This window comes from Drosophila eugracilis, unplaced genomic scaffold (genome assembly GCF_018153835.1).
Source record: "Drosophila eugracilis isolate 14026-0451.02 unplaced genomic scaffold, ASM1815383v1 contig_1197, whole genome shotgun sequence".
Lineage (NCBI taxonomy): Eukaryota > Metazoa > Arthropoda > Insecta > Diptera > Drosophilidae > Drosophila > Drosophila eugracilis.
The window spans coordinates 3151687-3178168 of NW_024571981.1; the positions used below are offsets into that span (position 1 = coordinate 3151687).

General features: G+C 37.9%; 1 protein-coding gene across 1 annotated transcript in view; it reads right to left on the minus strand.

The window, feature by feature from the left end:
• The window catches only part of LOC108103058 (neural-cadherin), a 102159-nt gene that overhangs the window by 64134 nt on the left and 11543 nt on the right, over nt 1-26482 (minus strand). The window contains 10 exon segments of the mRNA XM_017208376.2: nt 1938-2128; nt 2738-2749; nt 3958-4149; nt 4209-4442; nt 5005-5790; nt 6002-6218; nt 6715-6908; nt 6910-7166; nt 23379-24267; nt 24269-25133. Of these exon segments, the coding sequence (XP_017063865.2) occupies nt 1938-2128; nt 2738-2749; nt 3958-4149; nt 4209-4442; nt 5005-5790; nt 6002-6218; nt 6715-6908; nt 6910-7166; nt 23379-24267; nt 24269-24934 (3638 nt within the window). The 5' untranslated portion in view covers nt 24935-25133.

Genomic DNA, 26482 nt, shown 5'->3' on the forward strand with positions numbered 1-26482 from the left:
AAAATATAGCTTGGAGTAACAGTAAATAAATATATGTGCTTAATAAATATACAAGTGTGAGTTTGTGCAGTATTAGCATATATTGAGTGTATATTTCACTGGTGCAGCTTGGAGTGCTTCATATAAATGATGGGGGTTCTATGGGAAGATATGATATGGATAAGGGGAAAACTATTTGGGTGAACACAGTAAACAAATAAGATTCGAAGAGAGCGTCTATTAGTATTATGCAACTATACAGAAACACTTTCTTCGAAGGCATGGCAATATCTATGGAACATCTAGAGCAAACATTCAGAACACACAGAAATAAATGATCGGCAAGACATGACACCAATAACCAATATTATATGATATAAAAAAACATCTAGAATTATAATGAAAACAAATATTTATATAATTCTTAAAAACGAACTAAGCAAAATGGAATGAAATTTATTTCATGTTTGATTTTTAATTTTTTTTTTGTGATAAACTGTTTTGCACGAAAAATGAACAGACCTGGCTTTGATCGAGACGACTTTGCCGCCAACGGGCATATTTTCCTTGACATAAATGGGCCCATAGACAGTATGATCCCAGACGGGCGGATTGTTAGCACGATCGACCACATCGATCTGTACTTCGACAGTACGCGATAATGGCGGATAGCCCTTGTCTTGGGCCATGGCCTCTAACTTGTATGTCTCGCGCTGTATTTTATATACATTTCACGATCAATATTTTCAAAAATCGTTTTGTTTTATATGTTTTTTTTTCAAAATCAAGCAAGGCGTTGCAAAAATGACAGACGAGTCGATATTGGTTGGTAAATACGAAATTCGTTCAGGAAAAAGGCAAAAAACAAAATTATATAATATAGTTGGAACCTTTTATTTAAAGAAGTTCTAAAACAGATTTAATTATAATAATTATATCTTGGTTAAAAATCAAAAGTTAAACTGTAAACCAACACCTCTAGTTAAAAAAATAGAAAATAAATTGAAAATCGGGAAAAACAATATTTCAAGATTAACCCCTTAGGTAAAAAGTTTTTTTTTCAAATGCAGTGCAAAGTATTGTATATAGTCTCGACCCTAGCCTTCAAAAATTAATGTTTTGTTCTTTGAATAATTATTTTTAGCATTAAAATAAAAATGATAACGAAATATGTAATATAATAAACTAATATAGGGTTTTGTGCATTTTATAAGTACAATTTTCATAGCATACTTTACATAGTTTGCTGTGGTTATAATTCTTTTCGATTTCGACTATTGCTTTTTAACATTTTTGAACACTTTATTTAGTTACCTTCTTTCCTCTAGCTTACATCTAAACTTCAACCTTGTTTGACTTATAAAGTAAATGACCATTACAAGCAGCGCGCATTTTTCAAATGAAAACCAACACCAAAAATTTCATTACGATTCTCACAATATTCCAGGCATTGATTGATGTAGGGGATTTGAGTCTTTGAAAGGAGGAAAGTAACAGATCCAATGGTAATATGTGTTTATTTTGGTGTAGAGAAAGGGGAAAAGACTCGACAAAATCCAAAAAGATCTTGAGGAACAACCGTATAAAAAACCTGATTGCTCACATCAAAACCATATACAACCCAGCAACAAAAGATTTTAGGATTTTGAATTTTTCCATTTCCATTTTCGATTGGTTACTGCAGATTTCAAAGGACTTTTGGTTGCCGTATTCGCTGATTGCTTTTACGATTTGCCCAAAAAATGAGGTTTTCGCATGGCAAAGCTCACGTAACAATGACCGTATCGTATGTTAAAAAAACATGAAAGCTTAAAGCTAGGTTAGCCAATTGTTATTCCACTGTTATTTTTACAAAAATGTTAACTAAACTATGTTAAGGGACCGACAGCTGTTAGACTCGCAAGTTAGATTTAGTTTAGTTTAGTGTTAGGTGTTGAGTTCTCATTGGCTATACAAACCTTGCCTTAACCGATGTTACAACCGTACCCACAGTGACATTCTCGCGTATGTGTATCGGCCCGTAAATGCTCTTATCCCAAATGGGTGGCTTATTATTCCGATCGACGACATCTAACTCAACATCGACATCGGCTGCCGAGGCGGGAGTGCCTTTATCGGAGGCGCTAACCCTCAAGCGATAACGGTCACGCTGTTGATTGATTTGATTGATTGGGTGAATTTCGATTGAAGCAGTAGTAGTACAGTTTAGGGCCAAAATGTTAGCGTCAACAGCAAAACAGTGGGTTAACATTGAAAGGAGTAGTCGAGAACCGAACCCAAAATGTTAGCACAGTGTACGTTACGTTTTTCGGTATGTGTATTGGGTTCGCGTAACGATTACGTATTTGATGGCATCGTTGTTTAATATGTAAATGTTGTATTTTTCACCAAATGGTTTTATAAATATATGAAACACAAAAAAAATTAAATATATAACAGAATATTGGATAAATAATGGATATATATAAAACATTTTGGGATAGGGGAAGGATTAGTAGGGGTAAAAGCTTTGTTACAAGGAATTCGGAGGATCGGTTCACATAAATGGATTGATTTCTTTTGACGAGACTATTCTTGCTCTACTTTGAGTTGCCTAAGATGAAGTGAATTTGAAGGTTCACAACTATTTACAATTAAGTGAAGTACAGTCTGTTCCTTGAGTTAGTTTCGTTTTTCAGGTTAGCTTACAGTCTTCGTTTTAGTTTTGTTTTTGACTTTTTTGGGGGTTAGCACAGTAAAAGTAATCGAATTTACTTACTGGATAACAACCCTAAATTGTTGATAAATATTTCGAGTACCATAATTTTGGATATGTAAAGATAAATGGTAAATAAAAATTGAAACCATTAAAATGCCTCAATCGTTTTCCCTCACAAAAAGTTAGAAAATTGGAAAAAACAAAACAGTAAAGGTGCAGTTAAAACAAAAATACTTTAATATATTCTAATAATATCCATAAACAAGTATTCGGCCACATATTCAATGGGCATGCAGAATGAAATGTTCTTCAAAAATCCATATGAACATTGGTTTCAAAACTTATTCGTATGTAATGCTAAGCCAAAAATATGTAAAGCTTGTGGCAAGAGACGTTCAAAAAGTATCATAGTCTCGACAAAAAATATTTCTTCAATTTTTCATTTTGGGATTTTCTTGGGAAAGTTTTTTCTTTTGGGATAAAACTAAAAAAAGGCAATACAAAATTAAGCTTTTTCATAAGATAAAACTATATTTTAAAAATTTTTCGATTAGAACCTTAAAAAATAGGTTACAACGATGCTCAAAAATATTCGTGATCGTTTAAGGGTATTCGTTTTGAAATATTTTCAATATTTACATTGTTCTTAATCCTATAAACCTGGCACCAAAAAAATCAAGCAGCTCAACTGTTATAAGCATTTTAATCCCAACTTCTGATACTTAGGATTTCTCTTTTTATTTCGTGTTAGTTTTGATTTGTTTCAAAAAATGTTAAAAATCAATTTGCTTTCTTGGAATTCTTTGCACTTGGTAAGGTTTCGTTCTTTGGCCAATTACGCACTATAAACTAAACAAAACAATTCGAATGAACTTAAAATTGTTTAAGTTATTATAAATATTGTAAACGCAGATTTCGATGGATGTGGCAAAAAACTTGCACTGCAGGCACATCATATTCTGTTTCACCTAAGACACTTTTTGCGGACTTGTAAAGTATTGAAATACAAATAAAAATAAAGGTGCAGTTTGAAGAAAATCGAAAAACGTAATAATAAGTTAGATAGATATAGGTATAAGCCGCTAGAACTGACTAAAACTCGGTAGATGCTAAGCATCTGTCATTGAAATAGTTAGTAAAAACAAAAGATTTTTCTTTTGTAAATGAAAAGTTTTAATTCAAATTATAAGACTTGGTTAGTTGGGATTTGGCAAACTTATAATTGGGGTAATAGATTCTTTTTTTTAAATCTGAAAGACAATTGAAAAGCAAACACTTACGTCAAGGGGTTTTTTGAGAACAATCCAACCGGATTCTGCCTGAATTTCGAAGTATTCCAGATCGTTGGGATTGAAGGGGGCTGTGAGACTATATACTATAGCTCCATTGTTATCGGCATCTTCATCGGAGGCGGAGACACGGAGGATATTTGTGCCAATGCTGGCATCCTGTTTCACATTCTCTACATATTTCTGAAATATTATGAATTATTGATAAATGTTGGAGATTTTTAAACTATAATATCACTCACCTGACGATCGAACAGTGGAGGATTATCGTTGACATCTGTGATCTCTACGGTGAAGGAGCAAACACCCTCCAAACTTGGATCACCCTGATCCGTGGCCTTTACTGTTACGGATACAAACTTGCCATCATCTCCCTCACGATCGAAGACCTTATTGGTGGACACCTCGCCAGTTTCCTCGTCCACCGTGAACTTAGTTCCCTTCTGATTTGGCTGCTGAACTATCGAGTATTTCACCTGTAACAAGAACATGCAAAAATTGTTTAATGATTGACACAAATTGCGATTAGAGCTGTTGAACCGTTCGACCTCCACACACGACATGCACTTTGCAGTGCATTGAACTTGGCGGGCACGAAAAGAAAATTATGGCAAAATCTCGTCATGAAATCTCCCTATCGTTTCCACACACATGCAGGTAATTCAATTAGGTGTGGGTAATCATGTTTGCGTTGGCCTCAAAACACAAATAACGTATAATTAATCAGGTTTGCCCAACGAAAAGGGGGAAAGTAATTAGGGAAAGGATAATCAAAAGAGGCCTTGAAGTGGGCTTTGCTATTGGTAATAGCTAGTGTGTACATCTAAATAAGTTAATGGTCAAATTAATGGAAGTTTCCGAGCTTAATCGAGATTAAATGTTGTTGATATGGGCCAAAGGGTTCCATTTTATGGATATTTTATACATGATGTGGAATAACATTCTGAAACTTAGTTATTTTTATCCTTTAGAATCGATAATGCCATTTATTTTCTATAGGTATGGATATATTATCTAAAATCCATATATATTCCTTACCTGTCCATTTACTCCCTTATCCTCATCGGTGGCCACAACTTTAATTACTGGACTACCATTGGGAGCACCTTCCTCAACTTTCGGATAATAGGTACTGCAATCCTTGAACACTGGCTTATTGTCGTTAACATCAGTGATGAAGACCACAACCACGGCGGTTGAGGTGTGGATAGTTTGATCGCCATTCACACAACATGATCCATCGTCCATGGCCGTGACATTCAGCTCGTACTTGTCTCTGTCCAGGGATATGGCTTTATTATGCAGTCGGATAACACCGGTTATGTCCTCGATGACAAACTGACCGGACGAAGTGCCGCCGCCCACGAAGCCAAACCGTACGTTATCACCATCCTTATCAGAGGCAACCACAGTGGTAACTAACGTGTTAGGACCTGCATTCTCATCCACATTTGGGGTATACACTTGTTGTGAGAACTTTGGCTCTTCATCGTTCTTGTTTTTTGTGTAAACACGAACTGTGGCAACTCCCGACTTAGGCGGTTCACCTTTATCCTTGGCAGTGACTATGAACTCGTAGTAAGCATTATTATTATCCGCATCCAGTTGCTTGTTGTTCACAATAATTCCATTTGAATCAACGGCGAAATGGTCATCGGATACTAAGTATTCGATTTCAGCATTTGACCCCGAATCTGAATCCATAGCTTTCACTCGAAGTATGCTCGTGCCCAGCGGAATATCCTCATCCACGTTGTGAGCTTGGTAATCAGGCAGCTCGAATTTCGGAGCGTTGTCATTCACATCCGTAACGCGAATAGTGAGCTAAAATTTAATATTAATCAGTTTAGTTCTTGTACTCTTAAAGAAAATGATGGATTAAAGCTTTTATTAATTTGTCTTTCTAGGATTAACCACAAAACTTGCTTAAAGAATTCATTGATTGATTGAAAAAACTTTCACAGGAGAAATAAATGACAAAAGCTTTTTCCCATCTTTTCTCTGCCATAACCACTGAAACAAAGATGTCACTCACATCGACGGAGGTGGAAAATCCTCCAGAGTCCTCCGTTGCTGTCACAATCAGCGAGTACACGTGCGGCTGTCGCAGATCCTCAAAGTCCAACTCTTTGGCCAACTTGACAATGCCCGACGTGGGTCCAATGTTAAAGGTGCCGGCTCCCTGGCCCTGGGCCTTTAAAGTATAACGTATTTCGCGGTCTGCGAACGACTTGGCCTTAATCGAAATGATGCTGAAAGGATACGGAAGACGGAAAAAGTTAGCAATGGGAAATGTAAAATTTGCTTGCATATTTTATGTCCATCTACAGGCCACTTCAAGCTCTGCATATATGTGCTTGTCACTCGCTCCACTGCCTTTTGACAGTTGTTTTCCCATCGGAATTTCAATGAAGATAAACACAGATATACATACACTCACACACTGCAGGACGAGCACAAGCAAGCACACACACACATGGCCGCCGTCTAGTTCGCATTGTTATGCATAACTTTTATTGGCAGTCCCACGAAATTTGCATACACTGAGAGAAAACCCCATGAAAAATGTTTGATTTTTATGGAGCTTATTTTTAAATTCTAAATACAAAAATAGATAAAATTTTTCATTTTATATTCTGTAACTCTTGCATTAGTAAAAATCTTTAATGGGTTTTCGACAGTGTCCTTACGAAGCCTTTCCTTTATGGGTACCATAATGTGTTTATTTTCGATTTTGTTTTGACTTACTCTGAGTCCTTTTTCTGGTTTTCTGGGATCTCGGCTTCATAGCTGGGCATATAGAATTGAGGGGCGCGTTTGCCACCCACAATCGAAAGTCGCTCCTCGGGAGTGCTCTGGAATCTGCGATCATCGACCTTTCCATTTTGATCCTCAGCCTTTACGTACAGTACGTATTCCATATCCAGTTGAAAGAGATCCGTGACCCCTAGTCCTGACAACTCCAGATCGTTCGTCCACCTCGAAACGCCCACCAGTTCGATCACGAACGATGAAATAATGAATATTATGATCCGTATCGGGATCCCGAGCTTGTAGTGTGAAAACTGGAGTGTTGGGTGGTGCATTCAGTTGAACCACCGCCTGCATGGGCAGTGGTCGGTTGATGAAGTACGGTGGCTCATCGTTCACATCCTTCACCAGAATTATCACACGCTGGTTGTCCGTATACTTGATGCCAGCTAAAACATAGAGAAAATATAAAAGGGAAGCATGAGAAATTTTCTGTTTTCCTTATTGGTTTGTTTGTGTTTTGGCTTTTTTGGTCTGTTTTGCCGAAACTTTTGCCTTTTGTTATCACAACTAATGGATAGTGGTTTGGTTGGGTAGGAAAACTGAAGAGGGGTAGCCCCCTTTTGTAATTTAAGGCTCTCGAATTTCAGTTAAGCCATTCAAATGCAATCAGCCGGAAAAGCAGTCCTAAGGCAAGGCCAAAGTCTGGCACAAAACTTGTTCACTTTAAGAAGAAATTAAAGTGTTGGATAGGTTTCATTGCCAAGTTTTTGTTTATTGAACTTAAACAAGAAAAATTCCTTTATTTAGCTGATTTATGTTTCTAAACAGAATATAAGTATTTCATATATTTCGTTATATATTCGTGTTTCCATCCATCAAACTAACTTTTTGAATACCCTGAGCTAACGAAATGCCACAACTTATAATTTCAACTAAACATGCACACAAAAAAAGGTAAAAGCTGAAAGAAATCAATAAAGGGCTGAGGAAAGAGAAAGGTAAAGAAGTAATGCAGGGGTCGCAATTTTTTTGCCTTCCACTACCTTTGCAAAAATGTCTGCACCGGAAAATTCCAATCATGTTGTTGTGCTGCTCCTCCTTTTCTACTTTTTTTCGGTTGGGACAAACAAGAAGCAGTAAACGAGGGGAACCCCAAGCTGACGGACGCTTATTAGAGGCGTGTGTATTTTTTTCTTTTGCGGAAAAAGCGGGTGTTGTGGGTGGTGGAAGGTCGGCTAAAGTAGCGGGCAAATAAAGCAGACGATTTACCGGCCCCCTCAAACAACACAAAGAAATTCGAGCGATGCATACGTATATAGAAAGAAAGGGGCAGCGAGAAAAAATACAAAGAAAAAGAAGCGAACGAGAAATGAACCAAAATGGGGGTGAAGCATGTGTAATTTCTCAAGAGCAGCAAAGTGAATTGTAAACAGGTAGCCGAGGCTAACCCTTAACCTCTGTAAGCAAATATTGCAATTGAAACACAGACGCATCGCGGCAAAGAGTTTGCCAAAAAAAAAGCGAAATAAACAACATTCTCGCTCAACAGATTGCACTGAAAATGCAAGAAAAAAGTTTTTGCCAAGAACATAAAGAAAATTTCATGGATTCGGGTGGAAATGTGTGTGGGGGCTAGGAACGTTTTCTGAGGCATAACTTGGCAGAGTTATTTGCTGATTCTTGGCAACTTTTGTTATTTCCCTGCCAGCTTGGCATTGTAACGCTTTTCTATGGCTTATTGTGCTACTGCCAAGCAGGTAGAAAATCACAAAAAAAAGTAATACCATTTTATATTCACATACACTCGTATATAACTTGAAATTTAAATAATACGAAGGGAGTTTTATTGTTATGGGTGTGTGTGCGAGCAGTAGTACTAATGTGCATTGAGTTTCTCCATGGAGGAAAACCAAAAGCAGCAGCAGCAGCCAACATGGCGGATTTCCGTGGCGACAATGCACACGATGGCTTGGAAAATGGTCGGTGGAAAATGGGTGAAAATGCCTTTTGTAGTCTGGCCATAGAATAGTGTGTGTGGCAGGATTAAAATGTGGAGAGTGAGAAAGATTTTCATTATGTTCGGCGCTGCAATAAGCATGAATAAATGTGATTTGTGATTAAGTTTTTAATGGAAAAATTCTACACTAGTTGAAGCATTTTTAATAATAGCTGGTGGTGGTATTTTTAATTATCGCTGGGGCCTAGTAAATGTTCTATACTCATATAAAATATAACATTCATTATTTATAGCTAGTTTTCAATATCTCTATTGGTATTGATACCAATCTAGTATACCTTCTCTACTTCTAAGCATGTACTAATAACTTTCTTCATTTGCAAGACAATTTTTGTGAAGTATGCTATAATTTACACCCGGAAAATGTAGTAATAATGAGCCATCATCTTCGCCACTTAGCCTGCGCACATTCTTTTCAATTTGATGAAACTTCTTGGCAGATCTTGGCCCCCATTTTAACACACCCCTAAACCACTTTCATTGCTTCCTCCATATGAGTGCATATATATGTATGTTTGTAGCGCCTTTTTCTTATCAAAAACGCCATATACCCGCACATATGCACATTAAGTGACTGTCACACGCGATGCGAACTGAGGATAGATCCTTGAGGAGTCAAAACCATGCAGCTACTATAATACTCGTAATCACTGCCAAGGGATGCCGTTTTTCCCCGTCACCCCAACAACTCCCCTCGGAGTCATAGCCCATTGTCATCATAAGCTAGCCAAGGGGATGCAGTCCCAGGAACCTAGTGGGATGGGACTAAAGGGGTTTTAAGGATGCATACAGACAGGGGAGTAGACAGAAGGGGGCACCCAGAGGTTAGCACTAAATGAAACACCCGAAAGCAGACGGCAAAGAAGACTTTGTACCGGCATTGTCTCCATTCCCGTTTGCATTGCACTTCAGACGCGCTTCGAGACTACAATGGAAAAACGGGCAAAAATGGTGGGGGATTTCAGAATTGCACCGATGGATAACTAGCTTGGAATTTGGAATTTAAAATGACTTTTCATTAAGAAGGAGAATATAGAAAAAAATATCTTTAAAAGTACCATAAAACATATCTTCTTTATATCGTTATCTTATTTTTAAGTGTCATTTGTGGTATTTTAAAATATTCATTCAAAAAATTAACTTTGAAATTGATTTTTGAGCTTTTTCCCCTTTTTATAGGGTATTTAAACGGCAAGAAAAGTTGTATTGAAAAACTTAAAACTGCTGCGGCGGCATCTAAACCTATCTCTCTTCCACTTTATTGCTTCATCCCTTTCCATTTTCGTGGAGTGCAGGAACAAAACAAAAGTGCTGAAGAAAAAGTGCGAGACTGTCGTCGTGGATAGAACAAACAAAGCTGCTTATTGTTTCAATGGATTAAGTGGATGGCAGCCAAAGTGAGAGAAGCTGCACTGAGCGAAAAAAATGGGGAAACTCTTGGGGAACCCCAGCGAAAGAGAAAGGCGTACATATGCAAGAAAGAGTCGGCAACAGCAGCTCATCGCAGCTCAGACGATTTTCAGGGGATGTGGGCTCAGCGTCTGTGGTGCCATCTTCAAGTGTGTGCCAGCTTGAACTTTTCCAAGTTGTTCCCCTTTGTCTCAACCACCCTTAAATCCACCCATGCATCCACGTTACCACTTTTTCTATGGTGGAAGCAAACGAATCTGAGAGATGAGCGAATAAAAATTGAATTTGTTAGGAAAATTGGCATGTGAAACTTGTGCTACGTGCTGAATTAATGTCATTTTCCTCTATATAAATACAATTTTAGAGTGTACTTTTCAATAAATTATACATAAACATTCTTTTCTTTAAGAAACCTAAATAATAGAGAATCTTTATAATTATTGTTGCATTTGGTAACCTCTTCTAGCCATAAGCCACAACAAATTATGAAAACATCAAGCTTCTATTTTCGGTCTTAGCAACCATTTCAAAAATGTTCGCAATTTTTCACCGCAATTTAACGGCAACTTATCCTTTATGACTTTGGCAAGGGGACCAGGTCTTTTTGACACCCCAAAAGCTGAACAATTCACACTCCACCATGCTCGACATAATCAAGAGGGTCAAAAAATGTGGTTCAGTTCGGTTTTGGTTCGTGGTTCTCGGCTTGATTAAAATGCAGTCAAGTCGAAACTTTATTCCTTGGCTCAAGATCCAGGTACGCGAGTTCCAAATGAATTTCTTTATTTTCCTCTGCGGTTTGAATGGAAAAACTTGGGGCGAGGGTGCCAAGAGCCTTGAATAAATACGTGCAAGAAATACAAGTACAATGTTGAGAAGCAAGTTTCCTTCAATTTTCCTCGAAAAAAAAATATTTTTATGGCTGCTGTAATATTTCCCCTTATGCAGGGGCGAGAGCTCCTTTTTTACGACCATCCTTTTGCCATGGACTTAATGAAGCTGTTAACAATGGATTCCGGGCGTTTCCAAGCAAGAAAGTAGGAAAAGCCATTGCCAAATATTGAACATACGTATTGACTGAAGCTAATTCGGATTGAAGTTGTTTTTTTTTTTGTGCTCTGCCATGATTGCACTGGCGAAAAGTGGCAAGGATCCGAGGAAACGGAAACAGAAGCGAGAATAATCGAATCGGAGAGTTTGAGCAAGCTCAAGGGACTCTGGGATCCACTGCAACTGATGGGAAACAAGTTGAAGTTGAGGAAACGAGTCAAGAGGAAAACTTTGCCAAATAATTAACTACAAAGAGTTTTTCCTGTTTCACTTTTGATAAATCGTTGTTGATAAAAAATCTTGTATCTGACACAGAAAACGGTTAACGGAAGGAAAAATATCTAGTATTTCTTTTGATTTCTTTTGATAAGGTAAACTCTTTCTTCGAAAAACTTGATTAAAATCAATGAAATGGAATTTATGGGATGTTAGAAATAAGTTCCAGTTTTGTATAAAGGAAACTTTAGCATTGCAAATTGTGTGCTCTTTTACCAATAACATCTTCTTTAAAAACCAGTTTTTATTTTACCGGAATATCGAATACATTGGCTGGCTTTACAAATTTGTCACTGCAAATTGCAAACGAAGAAAAGCGACTTCTGGCGTGTGTATCCATGAGATGCAGCCTCTGCGGGGAGTCCTCAATTTGAGATGTCGTTATTGAGTCACTTAAGAGCCACGCAAATGAGTTAACACCTGGACAGGTGGAACGAAGAGTGCAACTGCAACTGGGACAACAACTTGCCAGGAATCCGAGGTGCGACAACGAGTTTGCTTGGTGCGTTGGCGGATGGAAACACGAGGGGAAAACCGCCTGCTTGCGAATGCAAAGATATGCAAGACTGCAGAAAATATAAAAAATAAGAAAAAGAAGAGTTTTCAGAGGACCCAGCCGGTGGCTCTTTATCTGCCGTGCCTCGTTGCAGGCAACAAATTGGCAGTTGCAGATAAAGATAATGTTATGACTTCTGTTGCCACCGGACATTAAAAACCACACTTTATCAGGTGTCATATTTCCCGCGCTGCTTCTGATAAATAAACTTGGGAATTTAAAAACCCAGTCTAATGTTGACACATAAAATGGGGGAGCTATATCATTTGACAGACTTAGGCGAAGACACATTGCCCATCCCTGCTTACCGCCGCCCATCGCAGACACTTTAATTGCCAATTTCAGCGAAGAAGAAGGATGGGCAACAAAATATTACCAACATTAATAAATTAATTTGCACGCACTGGCAAAGAGGGCGAGAGATGAGAGCTGCGACTCAATTAAAGTGTTCGTAATGAACTTAGAGTTATTGCGTATATATGAAATGGGCAAAATATACGACGCGAGGGACTTAACGGCTAAGAAATGGCTTTTTTGTGGCATTAGGGCGTTGAAAAATTGAATTTTTTTTAACAATCGAAAATGTTATTTAATTTCAGTTAAATCCTAGTTGAAAACTGTTCATAAAACATACATAAATCTTTTTAGAAATCACTTTATATTTCAATTATCTTTTCTCACTAGAGAAAACCTCCTGAAAGTCTTCATCGATCAGGCTATCTTAAAGCTAATCAAACTTGATAACAATTCACCCCCAATCCACTTTTAACCATTCTATGTTCCACCTGTATTCACCATTCTTTTCGCCTAGACACTCTTTTGCATACACAAACACACCTTGAAGCCCCAGCAAATGAAGTGAAATTGCGCACATGGCGGACATTAAGCGAAAATTAATGAAATTTTCCAATGGCGCCTCGCCTCCAGTATAGACTCAGTTTAGCCGAGCTTTATCACCGGGTCCTGGGTGTTTCTGTTCGCCAGTTCTCCCGAGCTTCATCCAATCCGTTGTTATCCGGGGGCTGTCGTGAGCTTGATTGAGTTTGATGGCGATTGTGCTGCGCCAACTGCGATGCCTTGATTGCAATTTCAGCCATGATGTTACCCACTCCGATAGCCAAAGGCAGCATGTCACGCCCCCTTGCATACCAATCAGGTGAGGAAGAAGGTGGTTAGAGGTTGGAGGTCGGAGGTTTTTCCCCATCTCAGGTGGCAGTCAGTCATTTAAGGCCTCTGGCAGTGGCACGAGACATTAGTTTTTGCCACCTCCTCTGCTCCTTTTTGCATGCTCTAAGCTAAGAACAGGACTTTGGCTTTTGATTGATGAGCCAGCCGAGCAGAAGTTGACTTTAAGTTTCCAACATAAATTTCACTTTAGTTTCAGGCAGTCAGCTGCCAACTGAGTGACATAGAAATGCACTGAACTGTGGGCATCGCAGATAAAATTATGTGGTCTGCACAGGCAGAAAATATATCGTTTCGAAATTAACATTTTAATAAGAAGAAATCATTTAAAATATATTTTAAGAGCTTTTTATAATATTTTTTAACTATAACAACTTTCAGTTTTATGGGAATATCTAATAAAATTCGAAAAATTAATAAACTTAACATATTTTTTGTACATTACTCAACTTTTCTCTCAGCATAGGGAATATGAAAAATATTCTCCCTTCGATTTTCATTGATTTGATCCTTGCCAGTCCCAAGTGCTGCATAAATCAAACACTCCACGCCACTTCATTAGGATTTTGCCTCACGTTTCCACCACCCCCTGCGGGAAAGTTCAACCCTGGAAAATTATAGTTTGGCTCATAACCATTACCGCATTTAATATGCATTTTTATGAGCCTTACTTTCCAATAATAATAAGCAGCAGCAAAAGCGGGTTGCCATAAGAAATAATGTACCTCCCCGCTCTCACACCCAGGAAAAGGGAGAGCACCCACAGATAAGGAGAGCACACAAAAGTATGCTATGAAAACCGTAATCATAATCGTAAAGCTTAGCGTATATATATTCCGGATCCTGCTGATTTGTGTCTTGCATGTGCGGCATACCAAAAAATAAAAAAGGAACATAGAACGGAAATCTCTGCCGTTAACGCCCACACATTCACATGCCATGATATCGAGCCAGTGGAAATTGCTCAAATTAAATGCAAATACCGAAAAATATTTAAATGTTTCAGCGCATTAAGCTATGTAAATTGTTGTCGTTGGCGCTGTCCGGGGACTGACACGCACTTTCCATTCAATAAAATGGCAACCACACAATGGCACATCAATTTACACAGACTCTCACACTGTGAGGGTCCCGAAAAACGGATGTGGGGGGCTGGCAAGTGTCCAGATCGCGCAACAACATCTGGCATGTTGTCATTAAAGGCCAGGCCAAATAACCCCGAAAAATAGAGGGGCTGCCAAAGGGATAACCTGCTGTATACAGCGATTTATCGTTAAAGGAGAAAAATATGTATAATATTTGAATTATTTCCTTATTATTTTATGAAAAATATTTGTAATAAATATATAACAAACTATTCTATTTATTAATTAACTTTTCCTAAAAAGGTTATACTATCCTTTAAAGAAAATAATTTAGTTTGTTTTACTGTTAGTTTGTCAACTTAAAATGAATTCCAAATAAAACCTCGAAAACTCTATTAGTTTCGCAGTGTTTTGTGTACAGGAAACATGTTCTTTTCATTGGATTTCCATCCAAACCACTTGCCACACACAGAGTATTAACAATGTCGAGCGTTAAATGAATGGCAGTTGAACCACCTCTACAAGCGCGAGCATTTTGCATTTTAATGAGTAAACACAGTGGCGGGTAGAAAGGGGGGGCTATGTAAGGGGTTTTTCAGGGGTCCTGCTGTAGAGGATGCCCCATGGCGATGGAGGCAGGATCGCTGGTGTGAATACCGAAACGCTCCATATGCAAAGTGTGATTGGTCCAAAAAAGGGAAATATAGAAAGAACACAAAAAAATTGTGTAGCGAGCAAGGACTCTACCTCCCTACTGCACACTTTCAATACGAATTTCTGTTGTTTTTTCTCGTCTCTTTTTTTCCACTGCCCAGCTGTGGAATTTAGAGGACTACGATTTTCCGCGAACAATTTGTATTTGCAAAGTGAAAACAAAATGGCCACCGAACATGGCCAATCCTCAGGACTTTCTCCCTTTCCACAATTTTTGGAACACCTGCTGTTTGATTTGTGTTTCCTCGCTCAAAAAATAGTCGCTGGTTTTTCTGTTTTCGTTTTCATCAAATAGCCAATGCGGTTAACAGTGAAAAACACTGTGCTAAATATGCTTTTCTGTTGTTTTTCTACTGCTCTTATTTAAGTCACACAATTTCCGCTATCGAAAAAAAGTGAGAGGGAGGAGAATTATTTATTTCGCTTCGGCAAGCAAATGTTTATTGATTTAGCTCAGTGAAAGTTTGTTTTTCCGATTTTCCGTTGTATAAACTATCAGCAGCAAGGCGAAAAATAATATTTGACATATTTAAGAAGTCCCTTTAAGAATTCCGTGAACTGATTGCCATGTTTACCATGTTTATGGCAAATGAATTAAAATTAATGCTTGATTTGATTACATTCAAAATGGAAACAATTTGAAAAATGTGATTAAAAAAAAAAACACTTTAATCAGCCACTCGCAAAATTAATTATTTATATTAATGCAATTTATTGTTTAGTTATGCAACATTATAATGTGACAAATTCCAGTGGCATTGATGATGACCAAAACATGTGTTTAAAAACGTGTTAAGTATTTATATATTTTAGTCTGGCATTGGCATGACGTTGATGCGTTTGGTTAATTTGGTTAGAGCTTTACTCCGACCATAATCAAATTCAATGACATGTGAAATTTTCACGGATCACTTGACGCCAAACCGAACATTTTCGCCCACTCGAGTGTGAAGATTTTGTGCGTTAACTTTTCATCAAGAGCCACCGATTATTATTGCGGATAACAACTTCATCGCTCTTGGGTGTGCTAATTGGACCGTGACGTTTGCGTGTGTGTGTGTGTGTGTTCGCAACGCCCACAAAAACACAAATCACAGTCTGTATTCTGTGATAAATAACTGCCGCAAGAAAACGTCAAGCCACAGGCCAATTGTACTCGTATATTTCCCAACAACTACCGACAACTCTCGCAGTATATATCGTTACCCCGTTTTCCCGTTTTGCCCGTTTTTGCATTGCAAATCGAGTTGCCTGCCACGCACAGAATGGAGTCTACGGACCACGGACTACATACTACGTACTCATGTGTTTACGGGTTCCGTGTACGGATACGGGTTCCCTTTGCGCCGTGCTATGGTATATTGTAATAAACGCAATTTGTATCATGAATTATTACTGCGGCGGACGGCTCGTCCGGATGTGCGGGCTCAACTCGGCAATACCGAATGGAGAAGTGAAGTTCAAATAGGTTTGGGGCAAGGAAACCAACTGCCAATACTCTAACAGTATGTAAACTTGGATAGGATACAAAATATTGCATATTAATGAAACTTAAAAATAATACACCTAGTTTTCCTAAATTATTCAGATGAATTTCACATTTTTATTGTTGTAAACAACCAACATTTATGTTAAATTCCATAAACCTTTGCAAAACTCTGAACACATTTTCTGCAAAATGTAACGAGAGGTAAGTCCAGCAGTCCGGCAATCGACGTTAGTTTGAACAAACTCGATAAAAATGGTATGTGAAATTGCAATGAAAACAAATTGGAAATAAAATACACACACAGCAAGCCAAAAAAAAGTGGAGAATAAAAGAAGAAAGATACTATGAAAGTCCAGGGCCAAGATACGGCATTGAAATAAATTTTCAGCATTTAATTTGCTTCAGTATATTCCCGAAAATAGTTGTTTATTAACTGGACTTGCAGTCAATATTTTTTCAACTGCATCGAGTATAAATTGTTCCCGCAAATTTATAGAAATAGTTGAGAAGTGATGAAAACTAAGCCAATCTGCGAAGATAGAAAGCTGAAACTTTAGCCAACTCTCGGCACAGCTTAAAGTTGATTTTATGAATCCGAGTCAATAATCCCCCACGGAGGGGTTGTTCAACAATAAAGTCAGAGCTCAGCAAATTTTTCGGCGTTGTCAAACATTTGTGCTCAAGTTTTCCTATAAAGTATCTATATGCTTTTATATATATATTTATATATAAATCTTGCTTTTTTGGAGGGTGGCTTCTTGGCTTCCTGGCTTGTTTACTTTTGTGCTTTTTCGCAGCCGTCGTCTCTGTTTACTTCATACTTATTATTCCATTTGTCGTTTAGTTTTCTAAAGGCTCTTCTTCCTGTTTTGACTGCCCAAATGGGGCGCCATTACTTATCCCTTGGACGCCATTATATTTCTCTTTCTTTGTGTGTCTGTGTTTGTGAGTGTTCCTTATTGCAGTCGCAGTCGCCGAAAACTAAAAACACAAAACAAACAAAATAAGCCGCGTTTGGAGTTTTTCTCCTTTCATTTTTTTTATATTTTTGGACGCAGAGCGCCATCCATCCTGCCGAAATTTCCCATTTTCCCATCCGTCTGCCGCCATGGCAACATGGTCGGAATAGACGCCATTTTGTTGCCACATCTCTTCGTGGCAAACTGTATTTGTATTTGTGGCTCCATGTATGCGAGGATAGGATGGTTATGCTCCTCTGCTTCATAGCCTGCCTTTAGGCGTTTTGGCCTGTGTGTCTGCCTTTCGTTCCCTGTCTGTTTCAGTTTTTGATTCTGATTCTGTTTCTGATTCGGGTTCGAATTCAGTTCCTGTTTGTGACTATGGCCATGGCCATTTATTCCGATGCTCCTGTCACTTGTCTACTCCGATTATTCGTTAATTCGAAACTTTTCTTTTTTTGCCTTTCACTGAAGTTCAACGTTTATTGAACCCTGACATGAAAAAATGATACGGAAAATGACATGAAGGTGTTGAAATACATCAGAACAGTTTTCATCTACGTAAAAGTGTAAAAAGTTTTGCAAAGTTAATTGACAGATTAAAATATGTACAAAAAACAATCCAATTGAAGCAGATTTTAGTGAAGAGAAAAGATGACTCCACTCATGTAATTGTAATAATTGACAGCAATTTTAATAAACCAAAGGAAATATTCAAATTAAATTTATTTTTGGCAGTTTGGTTTTCCATTCACAAAAGACCATCTGTTACTCGACTATGTGCAAATTCAAACTCTAAAATTGAATTGATATATTAAAATAAAAAAGCTAATAGCAATCAAACAAATTGAATGCAAATTCAATAAAAAAATTAATTCAAGTTCACTACACTTGAATCGCGCTTTGAGTGTTACTCGAAAAATAAAACTTTATCAATTCTGATTGAGAGCCAAGTCTGTCTGCTTACATACTTACAAATATATAATAGAATAAATATATACCGTATATACATATAATCGATTTGGTTTTCTTGTTAAAACAAAGCCAGGTTCAACATTTTTTTTTCAAGTCACACTTTACATGATTTTTCCATATTTGTTTTAAGCATTTCTATACAATACAAATAAAGTTGGCAACCAAATTCCTAAATTGATTTAGCTTGTTCCAATGGTTTTAAAGCTGAATGGTGGCCAAATGAATTTCAACAATATTTCATATTTAATTAAGTACAAAACAGGCCAAAAAGGTCAAGCTCTTGTGGTTATTTGATATTTTAAAATGTAATTACCGTAGTGACCTTATCATTTTCGAAAGATTTCCAAGGACAACAAAGCCGCAAAATGGGAAACCAGCAATTCAAATGCAATTCCAATTAGATTAGGGCAACCCAATCAAGTCGTATGTCAAAATGAAAGCTTGGATTTGCAATTTTTATTTGAGTAGAAAGTCACACGTAGGGAAGGCTGAATCTGTTTCTCCGAAAACGACGTATTTTAAGTGACATTAACTCGAAGCCTGTTTAATATTCGCCCTGCTCGACTGTCACATTGAAAAATCCTAACCAGGCATCCTGCATCCACCATAGAAAATTTATGTAGTGAAACTTTATTCAACATTTTTTCTTCTCTACTTTCTTTTTGCTCCTTCCCTCGGCGGCACTTAGGAATTTAGGCCAAAACACTTTTGAAGCTTGCAACATGGTGCAGTTGTGGGTTGCAAGTTTACAAATTTTCAAGAGCTGCAGAATCGTGTAAAGTTAGACGAAATGTGACATAAATGATTTTCATAGCCGAATTTTTTCTTATGGCGTGAAGTTCGCAAAGTATTTAAGGAAGTGTTGTATTTGCTTTAAGTGCGAATCATTTTTATGTTTTTAGTTCTTGTTTCTATGTATATATTATGAAGTAAAACAAAGTTTTAAAGAATTAATTTGATGGACAAATTTAAAATCGATTACGATGTCAGACCCAAAACTGGCATTTAATATCGTCTGTAGTGTGACATTTTTCACATAATTGATGTAAAATGTACATAATTTATATTAAAATTAAATCGGAACAGAGCGTACACATATATGATTCACCGTGCAGTCTACGGCATTTGCCGTAAACATAATTTAAATAATTTCCATTACGGGTACAGTTCGCTTTGCCTGTGCACTTTGTTCCCTCGCTGTTCTGTTCTGTGAAAGCCCAGACTTGCATATAAAACATGAAATTAATGCTTAATTAAGCAAGTTCCTACCTCCACACACCCAAGGAATGTGTGTGTATGTGTATCTTTACTCGATTATTTCGCTAAAGAAGAGGGCACTAAGAAGTTTTCTCCGCCATAAACTTAAATTCTGATTTTCATAATTTATACCCAAGCTTATATGCCAGAGGCTATGCTACAATTTGCGCAGCATTTAGCCAGGGTTGCTCCCTTTTAGGATTGCCATGCTCGCCTTTGTTTTATGGCACCCAGATGAAGTTTATGTCCCAAAGCTGTGTAAAGTTTTTATAAGGGGAACAGGTCCAGCTTTGACATCGCATCGGAAGTTTTTATCTCAATAAAAGTTGACAATTGCAAGTAGAAGGGGTATAGATGTCAACTTACGTCTCTTTAGTTTGGTTCTCTAAAACTACACCTGAGATCTCGAGGAACTTTTCTCAAAAGGAATATTATGTAGAGTACGAACAGAAAGTTACATAATCTCATAGAGAAAGAGTCTTTTAAGATTATAGGTTATTATGTCACAAACTATAATATATTCTTTGAATAATATATATTTTTTAGTTTTGAAATAATTAATAATGAAATTACTTTGTATTATCCCAATTTAACTTTACTATTTTTCTAAGTTTTCCTAGTTTTTCCGTTGTTCAGTTACAATTTTGTATTTTTCCCTGTGCATGCAACTTTCTTCTTTTCATGCAGTGCATAAATTATATGCCTTTTCCCTTTTACCACATTTTTCTTGTGATTGTATGTGTGTGGCGGAATGTCAAAGCCTTTTGCTCCTACCCTTTAACCCATTGTGGCACCCATCTTAACCCACGTCCTTTGTGGAGCTATTCCAATGCAAAAAGGTCTGCATGCATTTTTGGGCAAAACAATGCGCTTGGAAATTTCTAAAACAAACACACACGATAGCCAGCTCTCTCTGTCTATCTGGTTATACCCCTCTCTTTCAGTCGCTCTATGTCAAATCGTGCGTAGTTATTCACAAGAGGTACCAAAACTCATTTCGGTTTCCTTGGGATTTTTGGGGTGAGATAAGGAGAATTCTAATTGTTACGAGCGTTTTCCTGTTGGACTTGGCGCGAGTCCTTAGCAGAAAAAAAATACAAAAAAAAGAAACCAACAACCCAACCCTTAGAAAAGTTCTCGTTTCTCTAAAATGAATTCTCTCTTTCTCAGTGCCTGTCAGAATTCTCAGATTCTCTCTACTTTTTAAGTGGCGCATGCTCAACAAACTGTTCGAATTTCACTTGTTTCAGGTTTTAGTAGTTCACGTTCCACAGATGTTTCTCACGTTTATACCTCTCTTTCACCCTGTCCTTCCTCTCTCTGTCACACTATTTTCCCCTCTCTTTTTCCCCTTTGAATAACCGCATGTGTATTGGCGTAGCATTTTAAATGAATGAAAAATATTGTCGTAAATTTCTTGTTCACTTGTGCTGCCTTATCCTCTTCTTCTGCTGCTTGGCCTTTTGGCTAGTGCAATGCTTTGTTAAGTGTTTTACATAGTTGAGTTTTCCGTATTTCCCTGTTTACCGTTATCCAAGCACATGTGTGCATCCTAGAATTTTCCTTTTACCTCCTCCATGCCATCATACGTTCATAAATTAACTCAAGGATTCTGGGATCTCATGGAGAGCCTAGAAATAATGTTGCATGCAATCTCAAATTTCTTGCCTAAACGCTTGAAATACTGAACATCATTGGAAGTGGCTGGAGGGAGTTCTTCATAGATAATTTCTTTATGATTTCATCAAGTGGTTGATTTTTTTGGTATTTTTAGAAAGTGCAACTTGATGGATCAATATTTTCTCATTTAATAAGAATACCAATTTCGCATAGCAAAAAAACAAAACTAACTAACTCTTTTCAACTGCTTCTTTGTTTGTTTTCCTTGAAAGTCAATTATTTCCAAGAAACGCCACGAGCAATCCCTTGCTTTTAACAAATCCATGATTAATCAGTTTTTGAAAGCTGCAAGTGTAAGGACGTAAAAAGTACATTTTCAAGAGGGGAAAGGCTGCGATAATGTGTGAATACAAACAGTGTAAATGAAAATCCCTTAAACAAAGAGGATATCCGATAGCGAATGAGAGACAGTTGCAGTTGCAAAATTTATGGAAACTGTTAATTGACTGACAGTTGAACAGGCGGAAGGGGGGTCACCAGAGGGGCCACCAATCGCAGTCACAAAATCCTTTCCACCCACAAAATGCGGAAAACTGCAGAGGAAAAGTTGCTTTTACAAAAACAAAAGTCCATACCTCGATTCAAATGAAACAAGCGTGGGTGTGTGGATAACAGTGAATATATTTCAACATTTCATGAACTTGTACACTGGTTGCAAAACCAACTTGGACATACGGAGGAAAAGCTGTCAGTTGTCTGAACTTTTCATTCGACTCGTGTCAAAAGTTGGGCGCAGAAATGGGGTGGGTAAATGCGGTTTTCGGGTTTTCCGGGCCGGAGGACCACCGGTCCGGTAATCCTAACTTGCTTTACAGCTGCTCAGTTGATGCCTGAATGGATTCTGGGTTGCTGATGCTCCAATATTTGCTTATTGAGCCACGCTTGAAATGACAGTCAAAGTAGAGTGGTTGACAAAAAATATCACATAGTAAGTGAATAAACACACGGAGAAAATCTCATCAAAGTTGGTAAATCCATTTAAAAGTTTTTATCTGAATATGTTTTAAGACATATATGTCTTATGTATTACCTCGATTTTGCTTAAAATTGAATTATTCTTGCAAATACCTATTAATTTTAAAGGCCATAGTTTTTTTCTGTGTATATAACCTCCACTGTTGTATCGACCGTAATTGCTTTCCATGTCAACCAAATATTTGAAAAGCAATTTGCAATTTTATCGTAACAAAAGATGTTCCAAAGGAAAACAAGGAGTGACGAGAAATGGTCAGTAAAATTGAAAGAGAGCCAAAAATAGTCAGCACTTTTCCTGTGATTTACGTTTAATTGTTGAGCTTTAGTCGTTATGCTCAGCAAAAAGGTCATATAAAATCACTTCCAGTTTTCTTATGTGTCCTTAACTAATCAAAACGAGATGCACTTTGACATAAATTGTATTTTATATTAATTTCTGTGAAGTCTGACAACTATAATGTCAAATGTTCGGATTTTTAAGCCATTTAAGAAATATTTTCAAGCATTAAATGACACGAGATGCTCCCCTGACATATGAAAACGAATCTCCGTTTTGTCCGTTAACCCTAGATCGAATTAGTCCAGTTTGTCCATCATTGTGTACTCCGTCGTGATTTTCTTAATTTTCCTCCCCGAATTTCCATAATGCGATTAATTTATTGGTATTATTTTGCAGACGCATTTATTTTTCGAGTACCCCTACGCATATAATTATGCTTAAACAGCTGAACAATTTTGTGTGCTAATGTGGAAGATTAAATAGGCTGTGGCGTGTTTAATAAATCACTGAACAAATACAGTGAACGCTCGCTAATTGCTTTCGTCTGAATATCGAAATTGAACATTTATTCAAGGAGATTTGGCAACAGTTGTTGATGATTTTATGTATAAAAAATTTGGTGGGATATTGGGTTAAGTGCACTGATTTATTTGGCATATCCTAAATGAGATATTATAAATTCTAACCATAAATAATTTTTGCTTAATGGTTTTATTTATATTAATAAATAAATATAATCTGGTTACTTACCATTATGTCCCATGTTTGTGATAATGACCCAGAAATCGATGGTTTTCTCTGGACCCAGCTCCTCGTAATCCCACTTCTTCTTGACTCGCACTGCTCCATTTGTTTCCACCGTCACCCAGGGGTTATCGTCTCGGATCTTAAATGTTTCCTTATCGGTTTCCTTTTCCAATTGGAACACCGACTTTCCCTCGGTATCGCCATCGGCTTCAGTGAATTCAATCCTCTTGGTGGGTCGAACAGCTCGGGTAACTCGTCTTTTCTCTCGGTGATGCGAGTGATTATTTATCTCATCATGTTCCAGATGTTGCATGATAAACGAAACTGGTTCAGCAGCCAAGAATTCCAACAAAACCTTCGCTGGTTTAGCACTCAATAGACTGGGATACCTCAAGTCATGGGCTATCACCTCGATAAGGAGTTCGTTTGAAGTGGGTTCACCTGCCAGCATTATTTCACCAGTTTGTGGTACGATAATTACAACATTGCTTGGTGACTTCAGCCTGTAGGCAATTTTATCACCATCAGCATCGGTGGCTTCAACTTTGCCCATGATCGCAAATCGCTGATAAGTCACACTACTATTGCTCTCCATATTAGCAGACTTTTGACCAGCAATGGCGAATTTATAATCCAATGACTTGAAAATCGGTCTATTATCGTTTTCATCTAGCACTGAGATTTGTATTTTGGATATGGTCTTATCCAAGCCATCAACATCTGAAGCTTCCACGGAGAGATCATAGTGAGCCCTTTCCTCTCGATCCAAAGGACGATTGGTGACCAGCCAAACACCGGATTCATCATCACCATTAATTACCAAGGACTTTGCACTTAATTGAATATTTTTATTGGACTTGCGTTCCTGCAGAGCGAATGCATCATCTACGTTTGCCGTCAATAATGGTGTACCTAACTTTCTTGGGTGTGGCCAGTTCTTCATCCAGGATGGAACCACTGAAGGCCTGCATTAGGGGCACTCCTCTTACCCGGGTACCCGCCGGTTGATTCTCCCTTACCTCACCACTGGCATCGAGTAGGGAACCCGAAAATCGCAGCATGTCATTGCGATGCATTACGAATAACTGAAGATTGTGGGTATTGGTGACATTGGGAGTTTGTTCAACGACCACCAATTGAACTGGACGATTGACCAGCGGGGATATATCCGCCGTGGTCATCACCACACCATCTTCCAGTACGGTAAAGTACTTTGAGTAATCACTATCCAACATGTGATAAGCAGCTCCGCCGGCATGCGAGCTACCATTTATCTTAACAGGATGGGTTTTGAACTTCTTGATGCTAAATCCAGGATAGGTATCGTGGGGCAGCACCAGGGACATTTCACTGTGATGTGACGAGGGTGACTTTTCCACATCCCCTGGACTGCCAGCCAACATGCGGGCTGCATTTTCCGCCGATAGACCAGCAAATGTGGTCTCCTCTATGGTCAAAACTAACGGGAGGGCTATCAAATATATCGCGCAGGTGTATATATTAAATCGGTTGGTTATATAACGTTGCCTGAGCAAATCCAGGCAACGTCGTGCCGCCATTTTGCCGCGGCACTTTCTGATCCTGTTTGCTATCAACACTGTTTTCCTGTGACTTTTCCTTTTCTATTTTTCACCCTTTTCAATTGTGGATTTTACACTTAACACTTGAGTTATTCATGGAGTTAATTCCTTTTGTCCAGTCTACTGTTTTCCACTGCTGATCAATACATTTTCGTTGTTTTGCCGTGGTTGGCGCAAACTGCAAATAAAATGGGTAGAAATGAAAATTGATTTGTGGTTAGTAGCAGTTCTCGGTACAGGTAAATATTTATGGGCATTGTGTAAAGTTTATGGGTCATTGAAAGTGAATCATTCATGAGCCATGGGTAAATAAATATCCTTTGGGCTGACCTGCAAGGGTTAATCAAGTATGCAGGAAAGTTCCGCTTATGCGTGGGAAGACATCGTGAATAGTGGAAGTAAGTTTAAGGACTATAAATATTTAATTTATGGTGTAATTAAGGTCTATCTGGGACAATGTTTTGATTCCTTAGTTTGTATTTTCACTCAAATTTAAGCATTATAAATAAAAATTATAATTTCTCTTTCACCGACAAATTCCCTAAACTTAGTCCAGCGCTTACATGCTAATTAAACTTTAAGCCCGTAAAGAGAAAATGGAGCCCAATTTTTGAGGCTGTGTCATCACCACCATTACATAGAATGCACCAGCTGAGCCCGAGAAAATTGTGAACTTTTCACTTTTTAATTGCTGTGTGGCAGGCAAGGACCAGACTCCCAAAGAACACAGAAAATGTTGCACAAAGCGAAAACTTTTTAATGATATTAGTAAAAATATTTAATATTCAAGCTATTTTGCAAAGAGAGAGCACATGGATAGAAAACATGGAGGGGGGAATGGCAACATTGTCACAGTCTTTTCCTGTCAAGGACTTTTCACAGGATATGGAATTTTCGCTGGGTTTTTTGATGTTTCTCCCGACATGCTCTACATAAGGGCTCAGCAATTGCATTGTCCTAGGCTCTAGGTTATTCCGTGGAGTTCTTATATATTTTCACCCCCTAAAAATATGTGCCACACATGGCTGGCCTTGAAAAGTAAAGTTTCATTGAGGGAATTATTTTAATTACCCCATGTGCAACACGCCATGTCTATGCCCTGTGTGTCTAATCCGACATTGGCACGCACCCTGTAATTTCGCTACCTAAAATTGGGTAAGTCGGAAAAAGGTTCTTTCTCTTTTCATAATTTTTCCAACAGCTGCGCAGGCGCCACTGACTTTTGGGTTATTGAGCGTTGCACGTTCATCCCAAATGTGTTGACAATAGTTTTATTTGCTTTTTACGCGTTCCTATCAACGAAGAGGATTTCTGGTCCAACAATTGTCGGGGTGACAAAAGAGTGGGGGCTATAGTTTGCTAATGATCTTCTAACTAGCCAGACTTATTATTGGGTGTGACCGGAATTCGATGACAAATGATTACATGGGTAATTCGTGGGTGACTTTTTGAAAATTACACGTGTGTAGCATTGTATTTCCTCTAACTTTGTGGGTTTAATTACAAAAAATTGAAGATTGAACTGAA